This window comes from Cetorhinus maximus, chromosome 3 (genome assembly GCF_964194155.1).
Source record: "Cetorhinus maximus chromosome 3, sCetMax3.hap1.1, whole genome shotgun sequence".
In the NCBI taxonomy this organism is placed as follows: Eukaryota; Metazoa; Chordata; class Chondrichthyes; order Lamniformes; family Cetorhinidae; genus Cetorhinus; species Cetorhinus maximus.
In genome coordinates, this window is record NC_135881.1 from 59230391 (window position 1) to 59255652 (window position 25262).

The 25262-nt window shown below is 41.4% G+C and overlaps 1 protein-coding gene across 4 annotated transcripts in view; it reads right to left on the reverse strand.

The window, feature by feature from the left end:
• Positions 1 to 25262, reverse strand: part of dbf4 (DBF4-CDC7 kinase regulatory subunit) — a 61898-nt gene that overhangs the window by 28096 nt on the left and 8540 nt on the right. For all 4 annotated transcript variants that reach the window (XM_078538426.1, XM_078538424.1, XM_078538425.1 and 1 more), the window contains exons 2-5: positions 12702 to 12796; positions 7918 to 8099; positions 5875 to 6069; positions 3828 to 3872 (exon numbers count right to left, since the gene is read on the reverse strand). In XM_078538426.1, the coding sequence (XP_078394552.1) occupies positions 3828 to 3872; positions 5875 to 6069; positions 7918 to 8099; positions 12702 to 12747 (468 nt within the window). In that variant the 5' untranslated portion in view covers positions 12748 to 12796. The remainder of the gene's footprint in view (positions 1 to 3827; positions 3873 to 5874; positions 6070 to 7917; positions 8100 to 12701; positions 12797 to 25262) is intronic.

Below are 25262 nucleotides of genomic sequence, written 5' to 3' on the forward strand. Positions count from 1 at the left end.
CCACTTCCCCACCCCAGCCTGTTGAATCCTGCAGCTCCACCAGGTGGCCAGCAGCAGAGCACACCTACCGGTGGGATTTAGCCAAGTCCAGGCCAGCACAAGGCGTAGTGGCAGCTTCTCCAAGTCCTGCTCCCAGCCTTGTAACTGGCGCAGGTTGTAAAAAAAATTAGAACGGCAGAATTCCATTACCCAAATGTCGGAATGCCACCAAATGGTAGAAATTTCTCATCCCTGTATGGATGAAGAAAAAGAGTGCTATAATTAACTCAGCTGTGGCTCAGTGATTCATGCCCGAGTCAGAAGGTCATGGGTTCAAGCCCCACATAATCTAAGCCGACAATTCAATGCTACACTGTCGGCGACATTAGACTTAGGATCTGCATGTGCTCTCAGGTGAATGTGAAAGATCCCATGACACTATTCCAAGAGCAAACGAGTTCTTCCTGGTACCCTGGCCAAAATTTATCCTTCAACCACAATCAACACAACACAGATTTAATGATCATCATGGAATTATAGAATGATTACAGCACAGGAGACCATTCGGCCATCATCTTTATGTTGGCCCTCTGATGGAGCAATTCACCTGCCACTCCCATGCCTTATCCCCATAGCCCAGCAGTTTTTTTTCCTTTCTAGATAATGACAGCCTTAATTGATCCTGCTTCCACCACACTCTCAGGTGGCGCATTCCAAATCCTAATCATATGTTGCATGAAAAAGTTTTTCATGTCGCCATTGCCTCTTATGCCAATTACCTTAAATCTGCGCCTTCTGGTTCTCGATCCATCACCAATGGGAAGAGTTTCTCCCTATTTACTATGTCCAGACCCCTCATGATATTTGAATACTTCTATCAAATTTCCTCTCAATCTTTTCTTCAAGGACAATCCCAAACTCTCCAACCTAAGTAACTGAAGTTCCGGTGAGGACTGGAATGGCGCACCTGAAAGGTGTCATGGTCTTCTTCAAACAGAGACACTTGAAAGGGAGATAGGAAAGACGCAAAAGACTGAACTTTAATCTCCTGCGGTTGCAGAGACAAAAGACTGATTTGCACATCTCAGCAGACTTCTGAAATCCATCTCCTGTTGATTTATATCTCAGAATGTATAAATGGTCTGAGATGAAAAGAGCATGGACTCTGAGTGCAAGTCATAGTTTTTTTCCCCTTCCGGAACACAGGAAAAAAAATCAGTGAAAAAGCTGGTGTGGTGTGTGCCTGTATGTGACAGCAAGCAGAAGAACAAGTCAGTCAGTCAGTCTCCACCCCCGCCACCCACCCACAATCTAAAGGAAATGGGACAGGGCTTTCAGCCACCCTGCAGGACCAAGTGTCTCCAAACTAACTGCGAATCTGCCAACCTCAGCTCTACCGAAATCGCCAACTTAACAGCTGCAATGCACTGCCAACTATGCCTCATGGACAAGCCAAAAGCCGATTCGTATTTTTAAAAAGTTTTATTTGGACTCTTAACTTCTCATTTTGGATCTGTGTGTATGTGTATTTTTATTATTTTTCTCGGGTTTTAGTAACTAATAAACTTAGTCTTTCTTTGACTTAAGAAAGCCTGGTTAAATTGGCTCCTTCTAAAAAATAAATACATTTGGATTGGGAAAAGGTATCCACGTGGGAAGGGGTGCCTTTTAAATTAACCTTGTTGCGACCAACCAAGGGGTTGAATAAAGGGGAGCCAGGTCATTCCTCCTCACCCGGGAGCATAACAAAATTGGGGTCCTGTTCAGGAAGTTAACAAATTGGGGGACGTCGTCCGGGGACCGGTTGTAACACAGCCCTCTCTGTAACCTCAAAAAAAAACCTCCAGCAAGTTAGTTAAAACACAATTTGCCCTTAACAAATCCATGCTAGATTTCCTTCAGTAACCTGCATTTGCCTAAGTGGCAATTAATTTTGTCCCAAATGATCGTTTCTAAAAGCTTCCCCACCACTGAGGTTAAGCTTACTGGGTTTTTAGTTGCTGGGCTCATTGTTGTTGGTGTGACCTAGCGTCTACACTTGAAAAAAGTATTTTAAACAAAAAATGCGGGAAACACTCAGTAGGTCAGGCAGCATCTGTGAAGAGAAAAAAGTGTTAATGTTTTTGGTCTGTGACCAAGATGCTGCCTGGCCTGCTGTGTATTTGCGGTATTTTCTTTTGTTTTTATTTCAGCTCCCAGCATTGGCAGTATTTTGTTTTTGAAAAAATATTTAGTTGGCAGTAAAGCACTTTGGATGTCCTGAGGTTATGAAAGGTGCTATATAAATACAAGTCATTTTTCTCTTTAACTGATGAGACGTCTGGAAAGATAGTGCTTGACATTAACTGAGGGGTTGGGGAGGTGGAAAGGCTGCCACGCTGAAATGAGCAAGAAGAGTGCAAACTGGAAGATTTGAAAAGAGCGTGTCTGTGAAAGAATAGGGGGGTTATATTCAGGGTCTCTGCTAGTAAATCAGTGTTTTTTTTTTGTGGGGTTGACTATTGTGATAACATTTCAACAATTGGTCTGTTTAAAATCCAAATGCTTTTCCTTTAAGATTCAAATTTATAACTGCAAATGTACTTAAAACGAACCAAAATGTATTATTTCTACTGTATAAAATCTATTTTTTATGGGAGCATGTTTAGAAACACAAATTGCACCACCTCTAACAGCTCAATTCTTTTTCATACGCTTGTGTTTTTCTCCCTCACAGCAACACCACCCCTCCACCCGCACCATGTGAATGGGTGTTGGGAACTTACAACTTAAATTCCAAGTTCACAGTAACTACAGTCGCCGCCAAATAAAATGTTAACATTTAAAAAGACAGTCGCTTGTATCGGCCAAAATTTCAATTTCAAAGTTTGTGGTTATCGTATCATAAGTGCTCTGCATGTTTTGGGCAGAAACAGTTGTGCTTACTCACTAGTTAGCTCAAAGACTTGGTTAACAAAATTCTTGTTATATTCTTGTGAATTATACAAAGTTCCAGTGTTATGAAGAGCAGAATACGTTCAATTGCTTTGGCCCCGGATCAAAGGCATCTAGTGGGCTAGTGAAATAATTTATCAGCTTGCATGAAGATACCTAACCACTGCCATAAAGTTGGCACTACGGATCTCAGAGTCCTTGGTCAAGTCTAGGGTTTGCAGCGTACTCTAAGAATATATATTCTTATGCAGTCAAACACAAATATCCAATCAAACTAAGTTACCTGATCTATTACAAAATAACTTAGAGCCAAAGCAAAAGGAAAATCTTACTGCTACTGTCTGCAGGCCTCTTTAGCTACCATATTTGATCCACCATCACTTATAGTAGGCAAATTGGGTTCGGACAAATGCACCCACTATAAGTGGAGGAGACTGTACTCATTTTCATAGGTCTTAGGTTTATAATCAACACAGTTCTTTGGTTTACAGCTTTTGGAGGGCCTGTACCAACTCTTCTAAGCTGTTTTATCTTTAATATTATTCTGGGATGTCGTGCTGGATTACTTTAGTTTGAATTTAAATCGTGTCCATGAGTGTTCCAACTTTACGTTAAACTTAATTTCTTCCAACTTCAGATGTTTGCAATCAGTGATTATATATATTCAAAATGATTTATAGGCATTTTCTTGTTTGTTTTAGCACATTGCTTGACAAAAAGACTGACTTCGTTACATCAGGTTGCACTTGGTCCCCTACTATTGTTGACAGTACCAGAGCTGAATTATGAGAGTAGATTTAAAATTAATCAAAAGTAACTGTAAACTATTAGTTAAAATTAAGTCACTTCCAGCACTAAATAGAATTAAGAATGTTTGTTTTTTTTTGAGTGTGTTTTCTTGATCAACTGCTTACCTGTTCCTTAATAACTTTTTTGACGAAACTTTTTCCTCTGCTTATCTGTTAATTAAAAAAACCCATTAAATCAACATTTTTGGAAGCATAGGATTTTGCATTTTTGATGACTCACTAAGAAACATTGTCAGATTCAATGAAAAAAGGATTAATTCATTTGATTAGTGATTTAAATTCATGCTAATTTGGCTTCAATACATTGACAAATTCAAGAGCATTTCTGCATCAAAATAAAAACAACTTGTGTTTATGTAGTTCCATTGATCCAGAAAATATCCTAAAACAATTTATATTGGGAGGGAGAAGGAAAAGAAAAAATAGAGACAGCAGAAATAAAAAGAGTGGACATCAAGTTAGCACGAGGTGACCAAGCGCAGTCAAAAGATTTGGGTTTTGAGAAGGTCTGCAAACACACACAAAAGGTGCTGAGACATATGTAGTAAGTTTCAGATACGAGAACTGAGTTAGCTTAAAGATCAGCAGGGGGAGACAACAATTACAAAAATCCAGAATTGAAGATCTTGTAACTTATGCAAAGGCAACATAAGTTGTACTCCTTGTGTAGCACATCTTTTCCTGTCAGTGCAATTTTAAGGCCAGTCAAAATCACACACTTGCTGTTTTCAATAGCATTGCTCTGAAGCAGGTGCCTATCCCCTTTAGTGCTAAAGAGCAGGCCAGCAGAAAGGAAGATCAAGCTATAGGGTTTCCACACTGACTTTTAAAAGAAAAATTTCAAGTGAAACAATCTTGTCAATCATTTCCTACAATAATGTGGGATTATTTTGAACAAAAATATTTGCCTAGATTTTGCTGTAAAAATAATTTTAAGATTATCAATAACGAATGTTTTATAAAAAAAATAAATTGGGACAGCAACTTCCAATGACCACACATGCACAAGCCACACGTGCGCAGTTAAATGCGGAAATCAGAACACTGTTCACTATGAGTTCCCCTGCTGGTCCAGAAGCTGCACTATAATATCGCCTCAAGAGAATCGGCATTGAACTACATGAAAGGTGATAGATACCTGCTAAGTTACCCAAAAAAGTTCCAGTCTTTCCATTCCACTGTAGCTAATTTTTTAAAAATACTGTAATAAGTCTTAATTATTGCCACACAATCTCTCTAGCAATTAAAACTAATTTTTACAAATGTGGAGTTTCATTCAGAATGACAGAATTGTTACAGAGCAGGAGGCCATTCGGCCCATCATGTTTACACCGGCTCTCTGAGCAATTCACCTAGTGCCATTACCCCACCTTCCTGCTTTTCAGGTAACAGTCTAATTCATTTTTGAATGCCTCAATTGAACTTGCCTCCACCACACTCAGGCAGTGCATTCCAGACCCTAATCACTTGCGGTATGAAAAAGTTTTCCTTGTGTCACTTTTGCCAATTACTTTAAACCTGTGCCTTCAGGTTTTAATTATTATTTGCGATTTTATGAATAAAAATGTAATTTTTAAAAACGTCTTCTTCGTCTCCTATCCCACTTTCTTAATCCCATTATTTCTTTCTCTTTCTATTTCAATTTCACTTTCTGTATATCATTTGGTGTTGATTTAACTCTCCTAATTTACTCTTCTTGTTTCAGACCCTGTGTTCTTCATTAAGAATTCTTCAATCTGATTTTTTTAAGGATACAAAGTTATTTGTCTATCACATTAAAATGGATTTTAATCACTGTACATTCCAGTACAAAAGCCCATAGAAAGTCTGTACTAATGAATGGCTGGTACTGTTATTTTGCCAGTCACCCACAAAATCCAGGCTAACGCCTAGACTTTCCTTCCCCCTTTTAATAAAAGAGCATAATTCCACTTTACCTTCCCTAAGTTTTGATATTTAGCTTACCGTTCTAGTATTATGACATTCATCAACTGATTAACCACAAATAAACAAATTGGAATTACATATTATTACTCAAAAAGGCACTAGCAATAAAGTTATCAAAAGTTATTTTGAAGATATCAAAAATTGAAGTATTTCAAGTTCAGTAAATTTTTGCAGTATTTGCATGGTCATATAGCCTGAAACATACCATCTCCAAAGCTCTATGTGGGCTTCCTTCATGACTTTCTCTTCGACTGCTCAGATGAGGAGATGTGTTCCCAGGATTCTGAACAGAATCTGGGCTTGGTACAGGGGAGTTTTTCCCTGTAGTCTGGACAAATTTGGCCTCACTTCTATTAGAAATGATGTAATTAATATCTTTGCTGAGAAACTTTTCAATTGTCTGTATTAAAATAAACCACAAAAGAAAAATTGATTAGAAAGGACTTTTGAAAAAAAATCATGCAGACAAAACATTTTCCAGCTCTACGTAAATCATTGTATAATCGGCACCTGGTTCCGAGTTAAACAGCAACTTGCATTTACGTAGCGCACTTAATGCAGTAAAACGTTCCAAGGTGCTTAAAAACACCAAGCCACAGAAGGGGATAACAAGACTGAAAGCCAGAACACATGACTTGAGAGATTGGTTTTAAAGGGTTTAATAGGTTTTAAGATGGGTTTTCTTAACAGAAGGTAGAAAGACAGCAAAGCTTAGTAGAGAATATCGGGGCTCAGGGCCAAGGCAACAGAAAGCATAGCTGCCAATGATGGACTAAATAAAATCAGGAGGTGTAAGAGGCCAGGTTTGGATGAGTGCAGAAATCACTCAGGTTTGTAGGGTTAGAAGAAGTTACAGAGATAGGGAGGGGCAAAGCTATGGAGGAATTTGAAAATAAGGATGAGCATTTTAAAATTGAGGTATTGTTAGATCAGGAACCAGTGAAGGTTAGCAAGCACAAGTGTGTTGGATGGAAGGCAAATGTAGCAGTGGCTTAAATGTCCATGCAGATCAGGTGCAGGGTGTTGCACTGCTATGGCACCCTTTATTGGCATGAGACCTATACCAATTTCTACCCCATAATGACACGAAAAGTGTAATAGTGGACTGACCATTTGGAAACTAGTAAATTATTACAATGCCAATTAAATTTTAGCATTGAAATCTGAGGAGTGTTAATTTCTACTATTGCATACATGCAGCAGCCAGCCCTCCCACCTGACCATAACATATAATAGTCCTGAATTATGTGTCTGCACACAAAAGCCATTTGTTATTCAAGTTAGAAGGTCATTTTATGATACTAACAAAATTAACACAAAGACTTGAGGTTGGACATTCCCCTTTCAGGCAGAATTCACCCACCCATGCTATTTCCATGGCGGGGTAGAGGGAGCAGGTTTCAAATTGGGGCTGCTGCTTCCCAAGCAGGCGGATGCCAAGGTGGGCACGTTAGAAGGCCTGCCTTCATTCGAAAGGCATCAACCTAGTTCTGGACATGTGTTAGGTAGCTTCGCCCTCACCCCCCCGCTCACCCACCTGCCTGCCCCCACCCCCCTGAAAACCCCCCATGAGAACTCATCCAGTATTCACTATGGACAGAACTCATAAGCCCTACAATATCACTGGGAAATCTCTGAGATTCTTGTGAAACTGTCAAAATAAACAAACAGCTATTCAAACACCACTTGAAATCTTAGGGGCTCATAAAACTGTCAATCTAAACAAAGCTCACAGTACCCTTGACAGCTGTATCAACAACCCCTGCTGAGCTGAATCCATTATTGGAGTTTGGAGCTCAACTAAACATTCAATAAGACTCCATTGGACAACTGTGTCAACAAAGCCTCCACAGATGGATACAATAAAACCTTTGAAGTAGTGGAACAGATGCTTCAAAGGTGGAACAGATAGCTGACCCTCTCATCAGGATGGCAAAAACCCGTCTTTTGTGTTTTATCATAAAAAATTCAAATCGGCACAACTCAAGCATCTAGCTGCTGAGTTATGTAAATGTCATAATGCTTCCCCGTCCCCAACTCCGTACTTATCAGGTTTAATTACAAAACTAACGAAGCGTTAAAGGGTCGAACTTTGCAATTTAAAATAAAGGTCAATTAACTGATTTACTAATACTTAACTATCTAAAGTAACACTTTAAAAGAAAGTGATTCTGAAATACAAACAGGAGATTGCATTCTTCAGTTTGTTAAAGGATAAAATTGGTTATTCTTGTAATTGTGAACATACCCCTCCTAGATTTTCTAAGTCCTTCTCCAAGCTTTCAGCATGTTTATTGGAAGGCAGGTCAAGGTAAAAGACTTTTCCAGTAAACGGCTTTAATTTGATATCTGCTGCTTTATTAGCTCCTCTCTGTAATGTCTTTAGCGGTCCTTTACCTCTTCCAGATTTTCCATGTACTGTTGTTAATCCTATAATAAAGATTATTAATTAAACCATTTTAATAGAAAACGCACAGCTTTAAAAACACCATAAAATTAAATGGAATCAACAGAGAGTGACAGGATGTAGATCTATGCCATGATTCCCTACATTAGATGTCAACCAAAACAAGACACCTGACATATGAAGAAAGATTTTATACGAAAGAATGGGAGGTGGTGGTGGTGTAGTGGCAATGCCACCAGATTAGTAATCCAGAGATCCAGGCTGATGCTCTGGGAAAAAAAACAAAAATACCTGGAAAAACTCAGCAAGTCTGACAGCATCTGCGGAGAGGGATGCAGTTGACGCTTCGAGTCCGGGTGACCCTTCATCAGAACTAAGACGTATAGAAATGAAATGAAATATAAGCTAGTAGAAGGGGGTGGGACAGGTCGATTGGGGGCCAGTGATAGGTGGAGGCCAAGAAGAGACTGCCAAAGATGTCTTGGACAAAAGGACAAAGAGGTGTTGACGGTGGTGATATTATTTAAAAGATGTGCTAATGGGGACATTAAGGGAAGCAAGCTAGTGGCAGATGGCCCTAGTGCGGGTGGGGGGGGGGGAGGGATCAAAACGGGCTAAAAGGTGGCGATGAAACAACAGATCGAAATAAAGTTAAAATTATGAGGGAAGAGAAAAAAATAGTTGTAAAGAAAAGATAAATTATTGGAAAAAGGGGGATCGGAAAGGGGTGGGGATGGAGGAGAGAGTTCATGATCTGAATCAATTTCAGATCATGAACTCTCTCCTCCATCCCCACCCCCTTTCGGACCCCCCTTTTTCCAATAATTTATCATTTTTTTTTACAACTATTTTTTTCTCTTCCCTCATTTTAAATTTATTTCGATCTATTGTTTCTCCTCCACCTTTTAGCCCATTTCGATCCCTTCCCCCCACCCCGCACTAGGGCCATCTGCCACTAGCTTGCTTCCCTTAATGTCCCCATTAGCACATCTTTTAAATAATATCACCACCGTCAACACCTCTTTGTCCTTTTGTCCAAGACATCTTTGGCAGTCTCTTCTTGGCCTCCACCTATCACTGGCCCCCAATCGACCTGTCCCACCCCCTTCTACTAGCTTATATTTCATTTCATTTCTTTACGTCTTAGTTCTGATGAAGGGTCACACGGACTCGAAACGTCAACTGTATCCCTCTCCGCAGATGCTGTCAGACCTGCTGAGTTTTTCCAGGTATTTTTGTTCTAGATTTCCAGCATCCGTATTTTGCTTTTATCTTGATGCTCTGGGAACACGGGCTCAAATCCCGTCATGGGAGCTTAAATTCAATTAATAAAAAAACATGGAATTGAAAGCTAGTCTCAGTAATGGTGACCAAGGAACTATCATAGATTAGTGTAAAAACCCCTCTGGTTCACTAATGTCCTTTAGGCAAGGAAATTTGCCATCCTTACCTACATGCAACTCCAGAGCACAGCAATGTGGTTGACTCTTAACAGCCCTCTGAAATGGCCTAGCAAGCCACTCAGTTCAAGAGCAATTAAGAATGGGCAACAAATGCTGGCCTTGCCAGCAACAACCACATCCATGAAAGAATTTTTTTTTTTAAAAAGGTCATTACTGTGCCTTTCATAGTCCATTGTTCCACCTACAATTTGGTTGTACATGGCTCAGGAACTGCTCACTTGCCTGCACTTTAACTCAAGAAATGGTGTATGGAAAATGATAACTTAAAAACAAGGTGAGAAGGAATAAAATTCCATCCATATGATAACTGAAAGTAATTATTAAGGTTTACTCAAAGTTTACAGATAAACAATTCACATTGCCCTGTCCCATCCCAAAACATACAAAATAAATTATGAAATCATCATTAGGTCACAGGGGTTAACTGTGCTACTCAGGAGAATTTTAACTTTGCATTAATTTGGCTTATCCTATCTTGCTAGAGGCAAACAACAAGCTGGAAAATTGGAATTATAAAGTGTCAAAAGGGCTACATCCTAATAACATGTGTCTCAAAAGATTTTGCACTGGCATTGGACTCAAAATTATCCTAAATGTTCATAGTCAGCATTTTGTAACACAGACAATTGGACAATGCATATTTGAAAATGTTAGCGATATATTAACTGAGTATCTAATCTGTCAAGTATTTAAAATAATTAACAGGCAACACCTTTGAATCAATGTTCTAGAGTAGAGATGCTTAAACCTTTTGTCTTCTGGTCATTTAGTTGCATAGAATTGATTCCTGCAATTGTAGAGGAGCAAAGAGATTTGGAAGTTCATATACACAAATCATTTAAAGCTAGCAGAGAGCCAGCTGTCAAAAAAAAAGTTATGGAATGTTGACCCTTATCTCAAGGGGTCTGGGATAAAAAGGGGAAGTTATGCTTTAGTCAATAACAACTTGCTTATGTTTATTTAGCGTCTTTAACATAATAGAATGTTTAAAGGCACTTCACAGGAGCATTGGAAAACAAAGTATGACACCAAGTCACATGAGGAGATTTTAGGTCAGATAACCAAAAGCTCAGTCAGAGTTTTTTAAGGAATGACTTGAAGTGGGGAAGCAAGGTAGAGAGGCAGAGAGGTGGAGGGAGGCTATTTCAGAGCAACTGAAGACACGACTTTCAATGGTAGAGTAATTAAATTTGCAGTGTAGAAGTGGCCAGCATTAGAGAAGCACAGATTTGTGGGGGCTGGAAGAGATTACAGGGAAAGGGAGGGGCAAGGCCATAGAAAAGAAGGACGAGAATTTTAAAATCAACAATTTGCTTGAAAAGGAGCCAATGTAGGTCAGTAAGCACAGGAGTGATAAGAGAAAATGACTTGCTATAAATTAAGACACGGACAGCAGAGTTTTGGATTACCTCAAAGCAGTATATGGGAGACCAGCCAGCAGGAATAGTCAAGTCTAGAAATAACAATGAGGAATTCAAGCTGAATGAGCTGAGATAGAGGAGAAGTTATGGAGTTGGAAATAGGCAGTCTTATGTGATGGCAAGAATGTGTAATTGGAACCGTATCTCAGGATCAAATGAGACACTGAGGTTGTGAATGGTCTGTCTTAATCTTAGACTGTTGCCAGGGAAAGGGATGGAATTGGTAGTTAGGAAATGGGGTTGAGTGGAGATCAAAAACAATGGCTCCAGTCTTCCCAATATTTAAGTGGGGAACAGTCCTGCTCATCCAGTAGGGGATGTTTAATAAGCAGTCTGAAAAGTTAGCAACAGTGGAGGAGTCAAGAGAGTTGGCGGTGAGGTAGAGCTTGGTATTATCAGCATACATGTGAAAACTAACTTTGTGCCTTCAGTGATGTTGCTGAGGGGCAGCATGTAGATGAGAAATAGGAGGGGGCCTTGGGGGTTACCAGAGGTAATGATGCAGAAGCAGATAGAGAAGTCATTTCACGTGATTCTCCAACTTTGGCTAGATAAATAAGAATGGAACCACATGACAGCAATCCCATCCAGCCAGATGACAGTGGTGTTGGAAGAGTGTGTTAGAGTTAAGCCAGCCAGGAGTGAAATTAGGATGTTTTTCTTCCACACAAAATAGTAGGAACCTGCAATTTTCTGCCACAAAACATGTGAGTGCTATGACAACTGGAGCTTTCATGACAGAGATAAGCGTTTGTTGGGTAAGGATATCAAGGGAAATAGAGAAAAGCTAGGTAAGTGGATTTGAGTATATATCAGCCATGATCTAACTGAATAATGGAGTTGACTTAGGCTGAATGGTCTACCCTTGTTCATATGTAACATGGCTAGTTAGAAAGAGGATTAAAGAGCTAATTGATAGTTTAGAAGATGCATAAAAACTAAGCTAAAAAGGACAGACAGAATGAGAAATAATTCTAATACTGGGATTTCTGTAAAGCAAAAGGTAGTGTCACAGTGTGGGATTTTTTTAAAATAATTTTTCCATGGAAAATTGTTGTGGTTTCAAATGTGTAATCACAAATGGTCAAAAAGATGAGATGAAAGATAAATAAATTGCCAATGAAATAGGCATTGAAGCAGATTCTCCAAGCACTGAATTTGTTATCCTGTCTCAATATTCACTAAATGCCTCATATTCATTGCTTTGGGAAATCCTTGGTCTTGTGCACTTGGTAAGGTTTGTTTACATGAAAGTAAAAATTGGTCAGTGTGAATCAGTTCTGGTGTATAAGGAACAGGGGATCTGCTTAGGGAGCGAGTGACGCCACTAGGTGGACAGGCAAAAATTAATGTCATGCCTTTGTGACCTTCACAAAAACATCTAAAACCACCCTACAGATTTTGCTCTTCAAAAGTTGGATTGCAGCTGGAGGGAGCATTGAGACATATAGGAGTATCAAAGGTGAAGTACATAGGACAGGATTGAAGTGTACTAGCTTCAGTATTTGTCCTGCTAGTCTGATAATAACCCTGTAAGTAATAATGAAAAAACATGAAAAAGGATGATGAAATAAACAATGACTATTAATTGTAATGTTAATATCTATCTCAGCATCACAATAGGTTTTTTTTCCTGCTTACTTGGTTTCTTAAAAAACAAAATTGCACTCCTTTTACACAATTATTTCATAATTTTGGACAGACAAAAACTTTTGATTCAGTATCAAAACTATATACTTACGATTTGGCAGTAATTTGCTATCTACAGTATTAGTGCGAGGTTTCATTTTCAAGTAAAGTCACAATCTTTCTACACCATTTCTGTTTATGAAGTACCTGAAAAAGGTTAACCAGATAAATATTAGGATATATATTTGATGTATCCTTCTTACAATTGGCTGCAGATCACTTTACAAACATGCAATATGCAATGATTACATCACATTTGTTATTCCTTCAGTGTGGTCACAGGGTAGTGACTCATTTACTTGCCAATCCAAATACAAACCTGTTTTAGAACAAGCTAACACTAAGACTCTGAACTTAAGAAAAATCATGGAACTGCATGAGTTTATAGCATAGGAGATCACCATTTTACACTTCACACATGCATTAGCTCCTTGCTGACTTACAATTCTACTGACTTACTGTCTCAATATTCCTTACACAGCTTTAAAGATTTATCTACTTTACCCTTTAAGACACAATGGTCTCTGCAGCAAAGCATTTCAAACTTTAATACCTCTACGTAAAGGAATTTCTCATAGCCTCCCTAATCAGTCTGCTATAATTTTGCATTGACCATCTCTTGTCACTGATTCCCTAGCCTGATGAAATAGTACTTTTATATTCACTCTTTCACAACCCTTTATAATACTAAAAACCTTCACTAAACCTCCTCTCAACCTTTGCATCTCCAGTGGAAGTAGTCCCTGCATCTTAAGTTTAGTCTCATAATTACAATTCTCATCCTGAGCATTATTCTGGTGAACCTATGCTACACAATAACTAGTGACTGAATCATTGACTTGTGCAAAGTCACTTGTGTTCTATGTCACTGTTTACCAAAAAGGCCAGTACCATTTTTGTGGCTTCCCAGGTCTCACTGTTCATTCATAGCCTTCGCTGTTTTTTTGATTGGCACCAACCAAACTCACAACGTCCACCACCTAACAATGTAGCAGATGCAGGGGAACATCACCTCCAAATGACACCGTCTGACTTGGTACATATCACTTTTCCTGCATTGTTGGTTTGTTAAAATGCTGAAATTTCTTATCTAGCAAAATTGCAGAAGTTCTTTTAACACTTGAACTGCAATGGTTCAAGATGGCTGCCGACGATCACCTGGCCACTCCAGTGCCAGCTGAATCCCAAAAGAATGATTTTAAGAAAACTCTGATTCCTTAGTTTCCCTCTTAAAATGTATTACCTCAAACTTCTCCTCCTTAAATTGTATCTGCCAATTTTGATAACTTGTCCCTATCATGCTGAAGCCTTTTACACTTCTCTTGTAGTACACTTCCTACTTGAGCAGTCAGAAAATTTCAATATCACGTTCCTCTGATGAGTTTAAATCATCTATATTTACACCAAGAACGAAAGTAGGATGCATCACTGACAATCCTTCCCCAATCTAGACAAATATATTATTTTGTTTCTAGCAGTCCTCAATATGTATCCTCTGTTCATGGCTACCTGATTTAGAGCTGTTTATACATCCCATACTAGAAGTCATGCCATGGTTTCAGAAAATATTAGGTACAATATGAAACATATGTATTGTAATCAGAAATTATTTTGTAACAAATATAGTGAATAATTAAGAGCTTCATCATCATCGTTAGCTGTAAATTTGGCTAGATGCTAGTATATTATGCAACACTAAATAGGATTTTACTGTCTAATAAAATCGCAGGCACTTTAATGCAGAAAGAAGCCGTCGGGTCTGTTGCACCTCCTTCACCAAAACCATCTTTTCTAATCCCACTTCTCTGCTATCTCCTTGTGCTCGTGTGTTCTTTTCCAAATATTCATCTGGCTCTAACAACAATCATTTGTACTTATATAGTACCATTGAGGTGGTAAACTGCCCCTATGCATTTCACAGAATTCATGGTGAAATACATACAGCATTCAAAATTATTGGGGCTGTAACTGCAAAATAAAGCAAGATTTTTTTGAGGATTGAAATTTAGCATTTTTTCCCCATCTTTGCTTAGGTAATGCTAGGAAAGTATGCACACCATTGATGGACGATATAATTAGTTTTTCTTTAAAAAAGGTAACACTTCTCTAGATTACAATGATTATGACAAGGTAGAGACGAGATGTGTCTAACAAGGAAAGCCAGCCATCACCTACCTATGCTGAACGTCACCAGATGATAACGCCAATGCCGATTATCACTAAAACACAACAAATTTTGGGCATCTGAATCCTGGCTTTCTTCAAGATTCAGAGCTAAATACAAAAGCTTCGGACTAAAAGAGTTATATAATACACAAATTCGATAGCTTTACATAATGATTATATTATTAGACTCTTAACCCTAAACTAGTAATCCTGACAATATGAGTTTAAAACCCACCACAGCAGTTTGAGAATGTGAATTCAGTTTCTAAAAAATGGAAATAAAAAGCTGTTAACAGCAAAAATAGTGATCACGAAGCTACTGGTTGTAAAAACCCAATTGACTCACTAATAGTCTTTAAGGAAAAAATAACTGTTTGGCTAACATGACCCTTAACTGCACACAGTCATGGCCTAGCCAACCACTTCAAAAAATGGTTCAGCACCATCTTCTCCGGGAACTAAGAATGGGCAATGCAATGCCCATACCCAAGAATTAATTTTTGAACATCTTGCATTTGATATCTAGTCAATGCATACATGGGATCAAGATACAAGTTAATAATTAACTAATGGCCAATTATGGTTGGGTGAATTTCCTAACACCCATGTTTATTTTTCAGGAGAGCAAGCAATTGCTAAATATAAATTTGCTACACTTAATGGGAGGGATTGTGAATTTCATCACGCTCCAGTGTTTATTTTTTTTCCAGATCATCCCAATTGCTAAATAGATAATAGGGAGAGAAAAAATATTAAAGCCAATTGCTCAGTTGCAGGTCTCTATATCTGAACTTAAGAAAAGTGACAAAACTAATTAATATAAAGTAAATTATTGTTTGTATAGATCAGAATGACAATAAAATGGCTATAAAAAGAGTGGAAAAAAATCTAGAAGACTGGAGGTAAAATCTAATGGACTATGTGGGCCACCATTCATTCCCTAGAACATTCTGTAGGAGAACATATTTTGTGATGGATTGACAAAGTTGAATAGAAGAAAGTATTTCAAGCTATACACTGCAGACAGCAGTGTAGGGGTTGTAGTACTGGATTAGCAGTATGTAGACTGAGTTCAAATCCCTGCATGGCACATCGCAAAACTGAATTCAACAAATCACTGTGAGCTAAGGTAAAAACGATACCTATAACTGGGTCGCAAATAGCTTATAGGATAGGGAACCTGCCACCTAGAGAGCAACTAGGGATGGGCAATAAATACTGCCTTGCTCAGACTACCCACATCTCAAGCAAAATTAAAAGTTTTCACATTTTTCTGTGGCAAATACTGACAGTCCTATAATCGTCATCTTAACTTCTGAAAAAAGGTGTCAGAGGCCAAAAAAAACAGGAATTATTGCAAAAAATGTTTATATTAGCATTTTAAAAATTACATACTTGTAAGGCAACAAACAGAAAAATTCAGAAATATGATAACCTCATGGCGGTCTCCGATTACCTGGTATGACCTCACAGACCCGATTTTAAAAGAAAACATATACTTTAGACAATTCTGTACCAGATAATTTCAGATGTGCATAGGGCTGGTTCAGTCATTGATAGATCACTCAAAAATAACTTGTATTTAAATTGTGCATTAAAACTGTATACTGAGCTTGTGAAATGTAGGAAAATGTGGCAATCAATTTGTACACAGTAAGGTCCCACAATAGCAAATGACATCAATGCCCAGATAATCATGTTACTGATAGTGATTAAGGGTTAAATGTTAGCCAGAATACCAAGAGCTCCTATTGCTTCTTTGAGTAGTATCATAATATCTTTTTACATCTACCCAAGAGGGCAGACTGGGCCTCAGTTTAACAACTCATCTGAAATCCGTCACCTCAAACTGTGCAATACTCCTTCAGAGAGTGCAGAAGTTTCTGGAGTAGAGCTTTCTAATTTCTAGTAGAGCATTACTATCTAATTCAAAGGTAAGAGTGGTATCACTGAGCCAAGGCTAACACCTATAAGAATAAATTCTTGGGATTAGTACACATTTAATTTTCATAATAAATAAGATATAGAGAATGAAAGACTGAACTACTCACATTACTACAGAAAATATTCAGCAGTACGTGCATTATATAAAAGGCATTGTTAGAATTTTGTATAAGTGTAAAGCTGAAGTTTATGATAACAACTATGTAAGCTGCATACTCAACCAGTGGCATATATGCTCAGAACCAATCTCAAATTATGAAACCTGCTACAATGAAGAGACCATAGGGTATACATTACATTACCATAGTGATCAAATGTGGCAGTTCCACGGCCTTAAATTTGACGAGTCTTTTTTTTAAAAAGGCAAGATTCTTTTTTTTACAAAAAAACATACTGGAACAGGGGAAGACTGACTGGCGTCAAGGGCTGACGGTTCACCTTTGAGATCTAGATTCAAATGCAGTCCAGAGTCACGGGGTTGAAACTCTTGTGTGCGCGCGCAGGCTTTAAAAGTCATAAGTGAAATGAGTTCGGGGAGCGCCAATCCAGTCCTAGTAAACACAGTACTGTTTTGAGATTGGGGCCAAGACGCATCATTGGGTCAGAACAGAGGGAGCTTAACACTTCATTTGTCTGTTTTACACCTAACATGGGATTCTTAGAAGCTGTAAAGGGTCACAGTTCCACCTTAGTCACTTAGTAGTAGTCGATGTGGTAGTAGACATCCATCCATCTCAGGAAACAGGATTGCACCTGTGGTGTACTTACACCATAGAAAATAAACTGAACGGGATAGAAGTCAGTTTGAGTCAAAGGAAGAGGATCAGAGTGAAGGTGTAAAGATTATGGAAGAATACCTGGAGAAAATGAGTAGTTTCAAGCATCTGAGGTCAGTGGTGGCAGATGAGGAAAGTATGGAAATGGAAATTAAGCAATGGAGTACCTCTGGCTGGAGTAATTGGAAGAAGTACAATGGAGTGTTGTATGATAGAAAAATATCGCTGAAGCTGAAGGAAAGAATCTACAAGACAGTTGCGTGACTGGCCTTGTTATATAGTGCAGAATCTTGGGCAACATCAAGAGAAGAACAACAATTGGCTACTGATGAAATGCAGATATGTATACGTGGAGTGATAAGAAAGGACACAATCAGGAACCAGTACATCAGGGGGTCAGTAAAAATTGTGGAAACATCTAAGAAAATAGCCGAGAGGAGGTTGAAATGGTAAGGGCATCTGTTGGGGATAGCAAAAGAGGACTTGTGCTGAGGTGAGTGATGGAGATGAGACTGCCAAGATAAAGCAGAGGAAGGCCTAAGGACAGATGGAGGGATGCACTGACGAAAGGCAAACGCAGCAGGATTGGAAGAAAAATGGTTAATTGACAAGAGGAGATAGAAAAGGGTGATCATCCAGCATTTTGGCGAGCCTAAGTAAAATGGAAGAAGCTGAAAGGAGGAGGAAAGTAGGGTAGAAGAGCAAAAGGATCCAGAAATGAACAAATCATTAAAAATCAGTGCTGCCGGTCAGCAAAACAATTAAAAATACTGACAACATACCGAGATTTATTTCTAGGGGTTTAGAATTCGAAAGTAATGAAGTTATCTTAAACTTGTATGCACACAGCCAAGTGGCTGATAGTGAGGAAGAAAACTGTAAATTGCAGGAAGACATAAATGTACATATGACTTGGGCAGAAAAATGGAAAAGCAAATTCAATTTGGAAAAGTATGAGGTAATGTATTTGGAGAGTGCAGACAAAGGAAGAGAATACACAATAAATAGTAAGATACTGGGAAGTGTAGAAGAGCACAGGGACCTTGGAGAGCATGTCCTCAAGGTATCGAGCAGGTAGACAAGGCATTTAAGAAGACATGTGTGATAATCTCCTTTATTAGCCAAGGCACAGAATTAAAAAAAAGAGCAGGACATTATGCTAGAACTGTATAAAACACTGGTTAGGCAAAAACTAGAGTACCACGTAGAGTTCCCCACTGCATTACAGGAAGTATATGATTGCACGAGAAAAGGTACAAAGACGATGTATGAGGGTGCTGCCCTTTTTTACTTAAAAGGAAGATTGGATAGATTGGGGTTGTTTTCTTCGGAAAAGAGGATGCTGAAGGGAGATAAAATCGAGGTATATAAAATTAAGTGCCTTATATAGAGTGGATAAGATGACCCTATTTATCTTAGTAGAGAGGCCAATAACCAGGGACGTATAAAGTAATTGGTAGAAGGATGAGCAAGAAATTTAGGAGAAGTTACTTCCATCCAGAGAGTGGTGGGGGTCTGAAGCTCACTGCACAAAAGGGTGGTACAGACCAAGCCCTCCTCACATTTAAAAAGCACATGGATATGCACTTGAAGATCTGTAACCTCCAAGCCTATAGACCAAGAACTGAAAATTGGGATTAGCCTTCATCTTGCCATAACTCTAGTCAGGCTGCCCTAAAGAGTCCCGGCATGGTGTCTATTCTATAAAAAGGACATGGAAGCACTGAAGAAAGTGCAATGAAGAATTATAATAATGATACCAGAGCCAAGAGATTTCAGCTATCTCAAAAGATTGAACAGGCTATTTTCCTTTAGAAAACAGTAGACTTAGCGGAGACCTAATAGAGGTCTTTAAAATTATTACTGGGTTGGACAGGGTAGATGTGAAGAAAGTGCTTACACTTGTGGAATAATGCAAAAGTAGGGGCAAAAATGCAAAGTTTGTTGCTAATAAATCCTGCAGGTAAATAAGAAGAAACATCTTTACTCAGAGTGGTCAGAATGTGGAACTTAAACCAGTTGAGAAAAAGAGCTTAGATACTTTCAAAAGGAAACTAAATGAATACATGAGAGAAAAAGGAACAGAAAGATATGCTAACAGACAGAGATGAGGTAAATGCAATAGGAAAAGACTTGGGTGGAGTATAAACTCCAGCGCAGGCTGGCTGGGTCACATGACTGCTTTCTGTACTGTATTACACTATGTAGTTCTGTACCTATTTTAGCTGACTGTGGCCATTCTATCAAAGATTATGACCAGAATTTCGAGGTCGGCAGGCCCGGGAGCAGCCGGGAAATGGTCTGCTGCCTGCGATCAGCCCCTGACCCCGATTTCATGCTGGCGGGCCAATTAAGGCCCTCACTGGGCAGGAAGGGGCGGGTGCCTGTCAGTTGCTGGGTCCAATGGCGACCTGGCAGCTGATTTGAAAACGGCCCAGGCAGCCCCTGGAAGGCTGCCACAGAAGAACATCTCCTCTGCGTCTTCAACATTCAAATTATGGAGTCGAATGTCGCTGGACACAGCAGACGGGAGGGCACTCAGCCCCCTGCTTTTCAGAGGAGTGCCTCGTGGTCCTCCTGGAGGTGGTGGCTGCCAGGAGGGACACCCTTGCCCCAAGAGATGGGAGGAGGAGGCCACCGCACCTTACAAAGAGGGCATGGGAGGAGGTTGCAGCGCTGGTTAGCAGCCATGGCATGGTGCTGTGCACATGGGTTCAGTGCTGAAAGAGGTTCAATGACCTGCTGCGCTCAGGAAGGGTGAGCACCCTGTTGGCATGGGTCAGTGTGCAGAAGTGTTAAGGTGTAGCCATATCCCCGTGGACCTCAGGGGTGCTAGAGTCTGAGTCCAACCTGCTGCTGCTCAACAGGCTCGAGCAGGACGCCCTTGAGCCGGAGAGCCGGCATGCTCCACGTGCAACTGGGCGTGGAGAGGCGGGAGTGCCAGAGGAAGGTAAGAGCTCAATGCACAGAGGTGAGAGTTTCAGATTCTGCAACCATTCTAGTGTAGTCTCTTCACTGGTGGGAGCCTCAAACTTGGAGTCCTCATTGATCATTGAAAGCGATGGCACCGTGATGCATATCTCCATTGTCTCACCCGGGTGCCTGGCATGCACAGTGACAGTGTGATGACTTTCACTAATGACATGTCTTTCTTCTCCCTTTTAGATTCGCCAGCATGCACTCACCCTCTGGACCCTGAAGAGCTACCCCTAATGAAGGAGGACTACCAGCTTCATTTGCACCTGCGTCACACCCGCTCTCTGAACCAGGCACTAGCGCAGCTACCAGCACCTCGGTGGCTATTAGATTGGCGGCAAGAATGTCAGTGGACATTGGTGAGGGAACTTCACACCCATCTTGAGGTGTAGGCAGAGGCAGAGAGTGCCCAGGGCGCCAGCAGTCGGAGGACTGCTGAGAACCAGAATGATGCTGGGTCAAAGGCAGATGATGAGCCTCTGGAGTTGTCTATTAGGCAGCAAATGCTGGATGTCCAGCAGGATGTGTGGGAGGATCTGGCTGAAATCCATGAGTGTCTGAGTGTCATGGTCTCCGTTGTGGAGGAGTCCACGCGGATCATGAGAACTGCCACCTCCATTAAGAGAGTGGCGACTCTCATGGAGAGGCAGCTCCAGGGGCGGAATCAGGGATTCCTGGGGTTGCGCTTGGTCCTGCAAGCTCTCACACAGGCAATGACTTCAGGTGGTCAGTGCCAGTGTGGGGGATGAATGAGGCACCCAGTATTCCAGCTAGGGGCCCGTCCATCAATGGTGAGCAGGGAGGTCCAGAGGGACCTCACATTGGCGCATGACCTGCTCGTCTATGGGTTCCTCTTAGGGCACTGTGGTTGATGGCAGCAACTCCTCTGCCTTTCCGCCAGTGACTGTTGCACCTGATGAGGCTGCGATGATTAGGGACATGCCAGCCGTGGCACTGGCCATTCCTCCCACACTGGCTCCACTGGCCAGAAGTCGGCCACCAAGGTCATTAAGACCAACAAGACAGCAGAGACAGCAGGCTGTCTCCAATGCTGGTGCCAGCGAGGGGGGAGAACCAAGACGTAGCACTTAGAAACCTAAGTTAAAGGCACCATGAGAACAAGAGGTGATCACGGGTGATTTTCTGTTCAATTATGTTTGGTTTATATGACTGCTCGTGTGGACATCAACACCAGTAATGGTAATGCCATGCATTCAATGTACAATGACATTAAAATTTGCTTTGGTTCTGATGGCCTGAGTACGCTTCACCTTTTTTCTTTCTGGTGCAGGGTACACCGGTGTGTAATGCTGGACATGAGTGGCTCGAAACTTTATTGCAGAGGCACTGAGTGGTCTTTGGGTGCAAATGAAAGGGTCATTCCAGACATCTGGGATGGAGCCCTGGCATGAGGTAGAAGCAGATCTTTGGTAGCTCAGCTGAAGGAGCATTGGATCAAGGTGTCCCTGCCTCCCGGAAGGTTACCGAGGTCTGCCTCCATGCCTTCAGTGCTCTCTTCACCGTACTCCTCTTCTGACTCATTCCAGGATTCATCCTCTGTGGCCTCTGCAGCTGTGTTAAGATCCTCTTCCTCCAGCGGGCACCCCCATGCCAGTGCCAGATTGTGGAGAACGCAGCATGTAACCACTATCAGTGACACCTACTCTGGGGGGGCGGTTATTGTAGTGCTGTCTCTGAACGGTCCAGGCATCAGGGTCATCTTGAGAAGACCTGTGGTCCTCTCTACCACCGCCCTTGTGGAGGCATGACTTCTATTGTAATGCTGCTCTGACCCTGTTCTTGGGTGGCGGAGAGGCGTCATAAGCCACCTCTTCAATGGATAGCCCTTGTCACCCAGCAGCCATCCATCCAGTCAGGCTGGAGCACTGAAGAGCCACAGCACCAGGGAGTGTCTCAGCATGAATGCATCATGGGAGCTGCCAGGGTTCCTGTGGTCACACACTATCTGCACGTTCATGGAGTGGAATCCCTTCCTGTTGACAAAGGCACCGGGCAGACCTGCTGGCACCTTGATGGCCACGTCTACAGTCGACGGCACCCTGGACGCGTGGGAACCGAACAATCGCTGCAAAGCCTCTGGCTCGCTCAGCCTGACTGGTCTCGTCTGTACAGTAAAGAATAAAGGTCGGTAACCACCTGAACAGAGCTTCTGTCACCAGCTTGATGCAACTGTGGACAGCTGATTGGGAGACTCCACACAAATCCCCCACTGACCTCTGGAAAGAGCCGGAGGCATTGAAGTTGAGGGCCACGGTGACCTTCAAAGCCACTGGCATGGGGCGTCCCACACAGTTGGAGCTGATCTCAGGCGCAATCATCTGACAAATGGAGGTCACAGTCTCCCTCAAGAGACGAAGCCTCCTTCAGCATTGCCGCCTGTAAACCCTGGCAGCAGAATAGTGGCATCTTCTGCAGCCCCTTCCACCTTAGACTTCCAGCTGGCCCTGAGCCCTTGTGCCTGCGCTTCTCCTCCCAAAGGTACCTCCCCTGGAGGCTATATTGGGACACCTGGCCTCCTCTCCCTTCTGTCCCTTTCTTCCTTCTCAGAGGACGGTCCAGCAGCAGAGACCACAATCCCCATCACCAGGCTCACGGAAGGTTGCCTGATAGCTGGAAGGGTCCACTCAGTCGGAATCCTCCAGGGGCCTTGCAGACACCAATAAGTCCTGAAATGAAGCCTGGATAATCTAAGAATGAAGAACCGAACAGGGAAGAAGCTGCCAAGTCCCAATAAGCAACCAGCAGCAACTCCTCACTACTCACACTGGCAACACTGCTGACCCTTTTTATCCCACCCTTGGATGAGATTTTTGAAACTGTTGGCTGCCTGCCTGCCCATTTTGCCTATGTGACCAGCACGAAATCGCACAGACGACATAAAATACAACTTAATTGCCTTTTTAATGGCCTTAATTGGCCTTGTAATTGATGGTGGGCGCAGCTCCAATTCCTGCTTGCACCTGCCGAGTGAAATATCACGCGAGTGCGCAATGACATCGGGACACTCAGCCGACATCATCGCGTGGTATTTTAAGCTGAAGCGTGTCGGTCGCATGCACGCCCACATGTCAAGTGAAAAATTCTGGCCTATATATACCTAATGTGGAAGAGGAGAAATACCTAACCAAGAGGAAATAAAAAGCACTCCTTCCTTCTCTCCCACTGATTTTCTTTGCTCCTCCTTAAGGTGTTAACCAACCAGCAACAACCCAATTTAGATGGGAATGTGGAATTTGAAACACAAACAGATCAGCCGTAATCTTATTGAATGGCAGAGCAGGTTTGATGGGCCTAATGGCCTACTGTGCTCCCATTCATAAGTAACTCTGAAGGTGTTGAACCTGTAATAGTGTGGAGGGTTATTCTACAGTGAAACAGGAAATATGAAAGTTTAGTCACCAACGATCCTCCTGATAATTTTTTCATCCCAGCTTTAAAAAGGTCTGTACTGCTCTCTCAGCTAACCTGTTAGATGACTGGTGATATGGTGTCGTCTTTACGTGTTTGATACCATTTAGGCTCTCAAATCTTTGAAATTCAGCACCAGTAAATGCGGTACCATTGTCTGCGACGATTACTTCTGGCAATCCATGTATAGAAAAGCTTTGGCATAACTTTTCTATAGTTGCACCCGACGTTGACGGCCTAACCACGTAAACATCCAGCCATTATGTCAATTATTAGTAGGAACATGGTGCTTAGAAACGGACCGACGTAATCTACGTGCAGTCTCATGCAGGGCCTACCAGGCCATTTCCACAGGTGTAGTGGGGCCGCTGCAGGTAACTTCTGTAGTTGTTGGCATTGTATACAGTGTTTAACCACCTTCTCGATATCACCGTCCATGACTGGCCACCAAACGTAACCTCGCATGATATCTTCATTCTTGAGATTCCCGGGTGTGCGCTTTGCAACTCCCCTAAGAGTGGTTCCCTTCCTTGTGAAGGAACAACTACTTGTGTACCCCATAACCCGGAACCAGCTTGAGTGCTCAATTCATTCCTGCAAATGAAGAATTGCTTTGATTTGTCAGGAACTGGTTCCTGGGACCATCCTTTCAACACTTTTGTCTCTCACTCTAGACAGGATTGGATCACGATTCGTCCAATTTCTTATCGGTCTTGCACAGGCTGGCAAGGAATCCTGGAAATTCATCACTAATACGGTCTCTTGAGGAATTGGGGCATGTTCATTGCTCTCCTGCAAAGGAAGGCGACTTAGGACATCAGCATTGGCTATATGCATCCCTGGTCTATGTGCCAAAGCTATTCATATGTGGATAAAATTAGAGCCATCTTTGAATTCATGCAGAAGCTATGGGAGGGATAGCTGCTTCTTCACTGAACAGACCCAAGAGCGGTTTGTGGTCAGACACTACGTAAAGTGTCAGCCATGTATGTAATTACGGATTTGTTGACTCTGGGAATAATCGATAATCCTTCTTTCTCAATTTGAGAATACCCTTTTTCAGCGAGGAAAGGGTCCTGGACACGTAGCCTATTGGCCTTTCTGAACCATTGTTCATCTTGTGCAACAGTACCGCTCCCGTGCCATAGGGGGACCTATCGCAGGTTAGTACCAGTTACTTTGTCAAGTCGTAGTTTGAAGAGTGCAAGAGTTGTTTAGCTTTCGTGAAGGCTTCTTCCTGGGGTGGCTTCCAAACCCAACGCTGGTTTTTCCTTAATAATGAGTGTAGAGGGGCTAAGGTCATTGATAAGTTGGGTAGGACC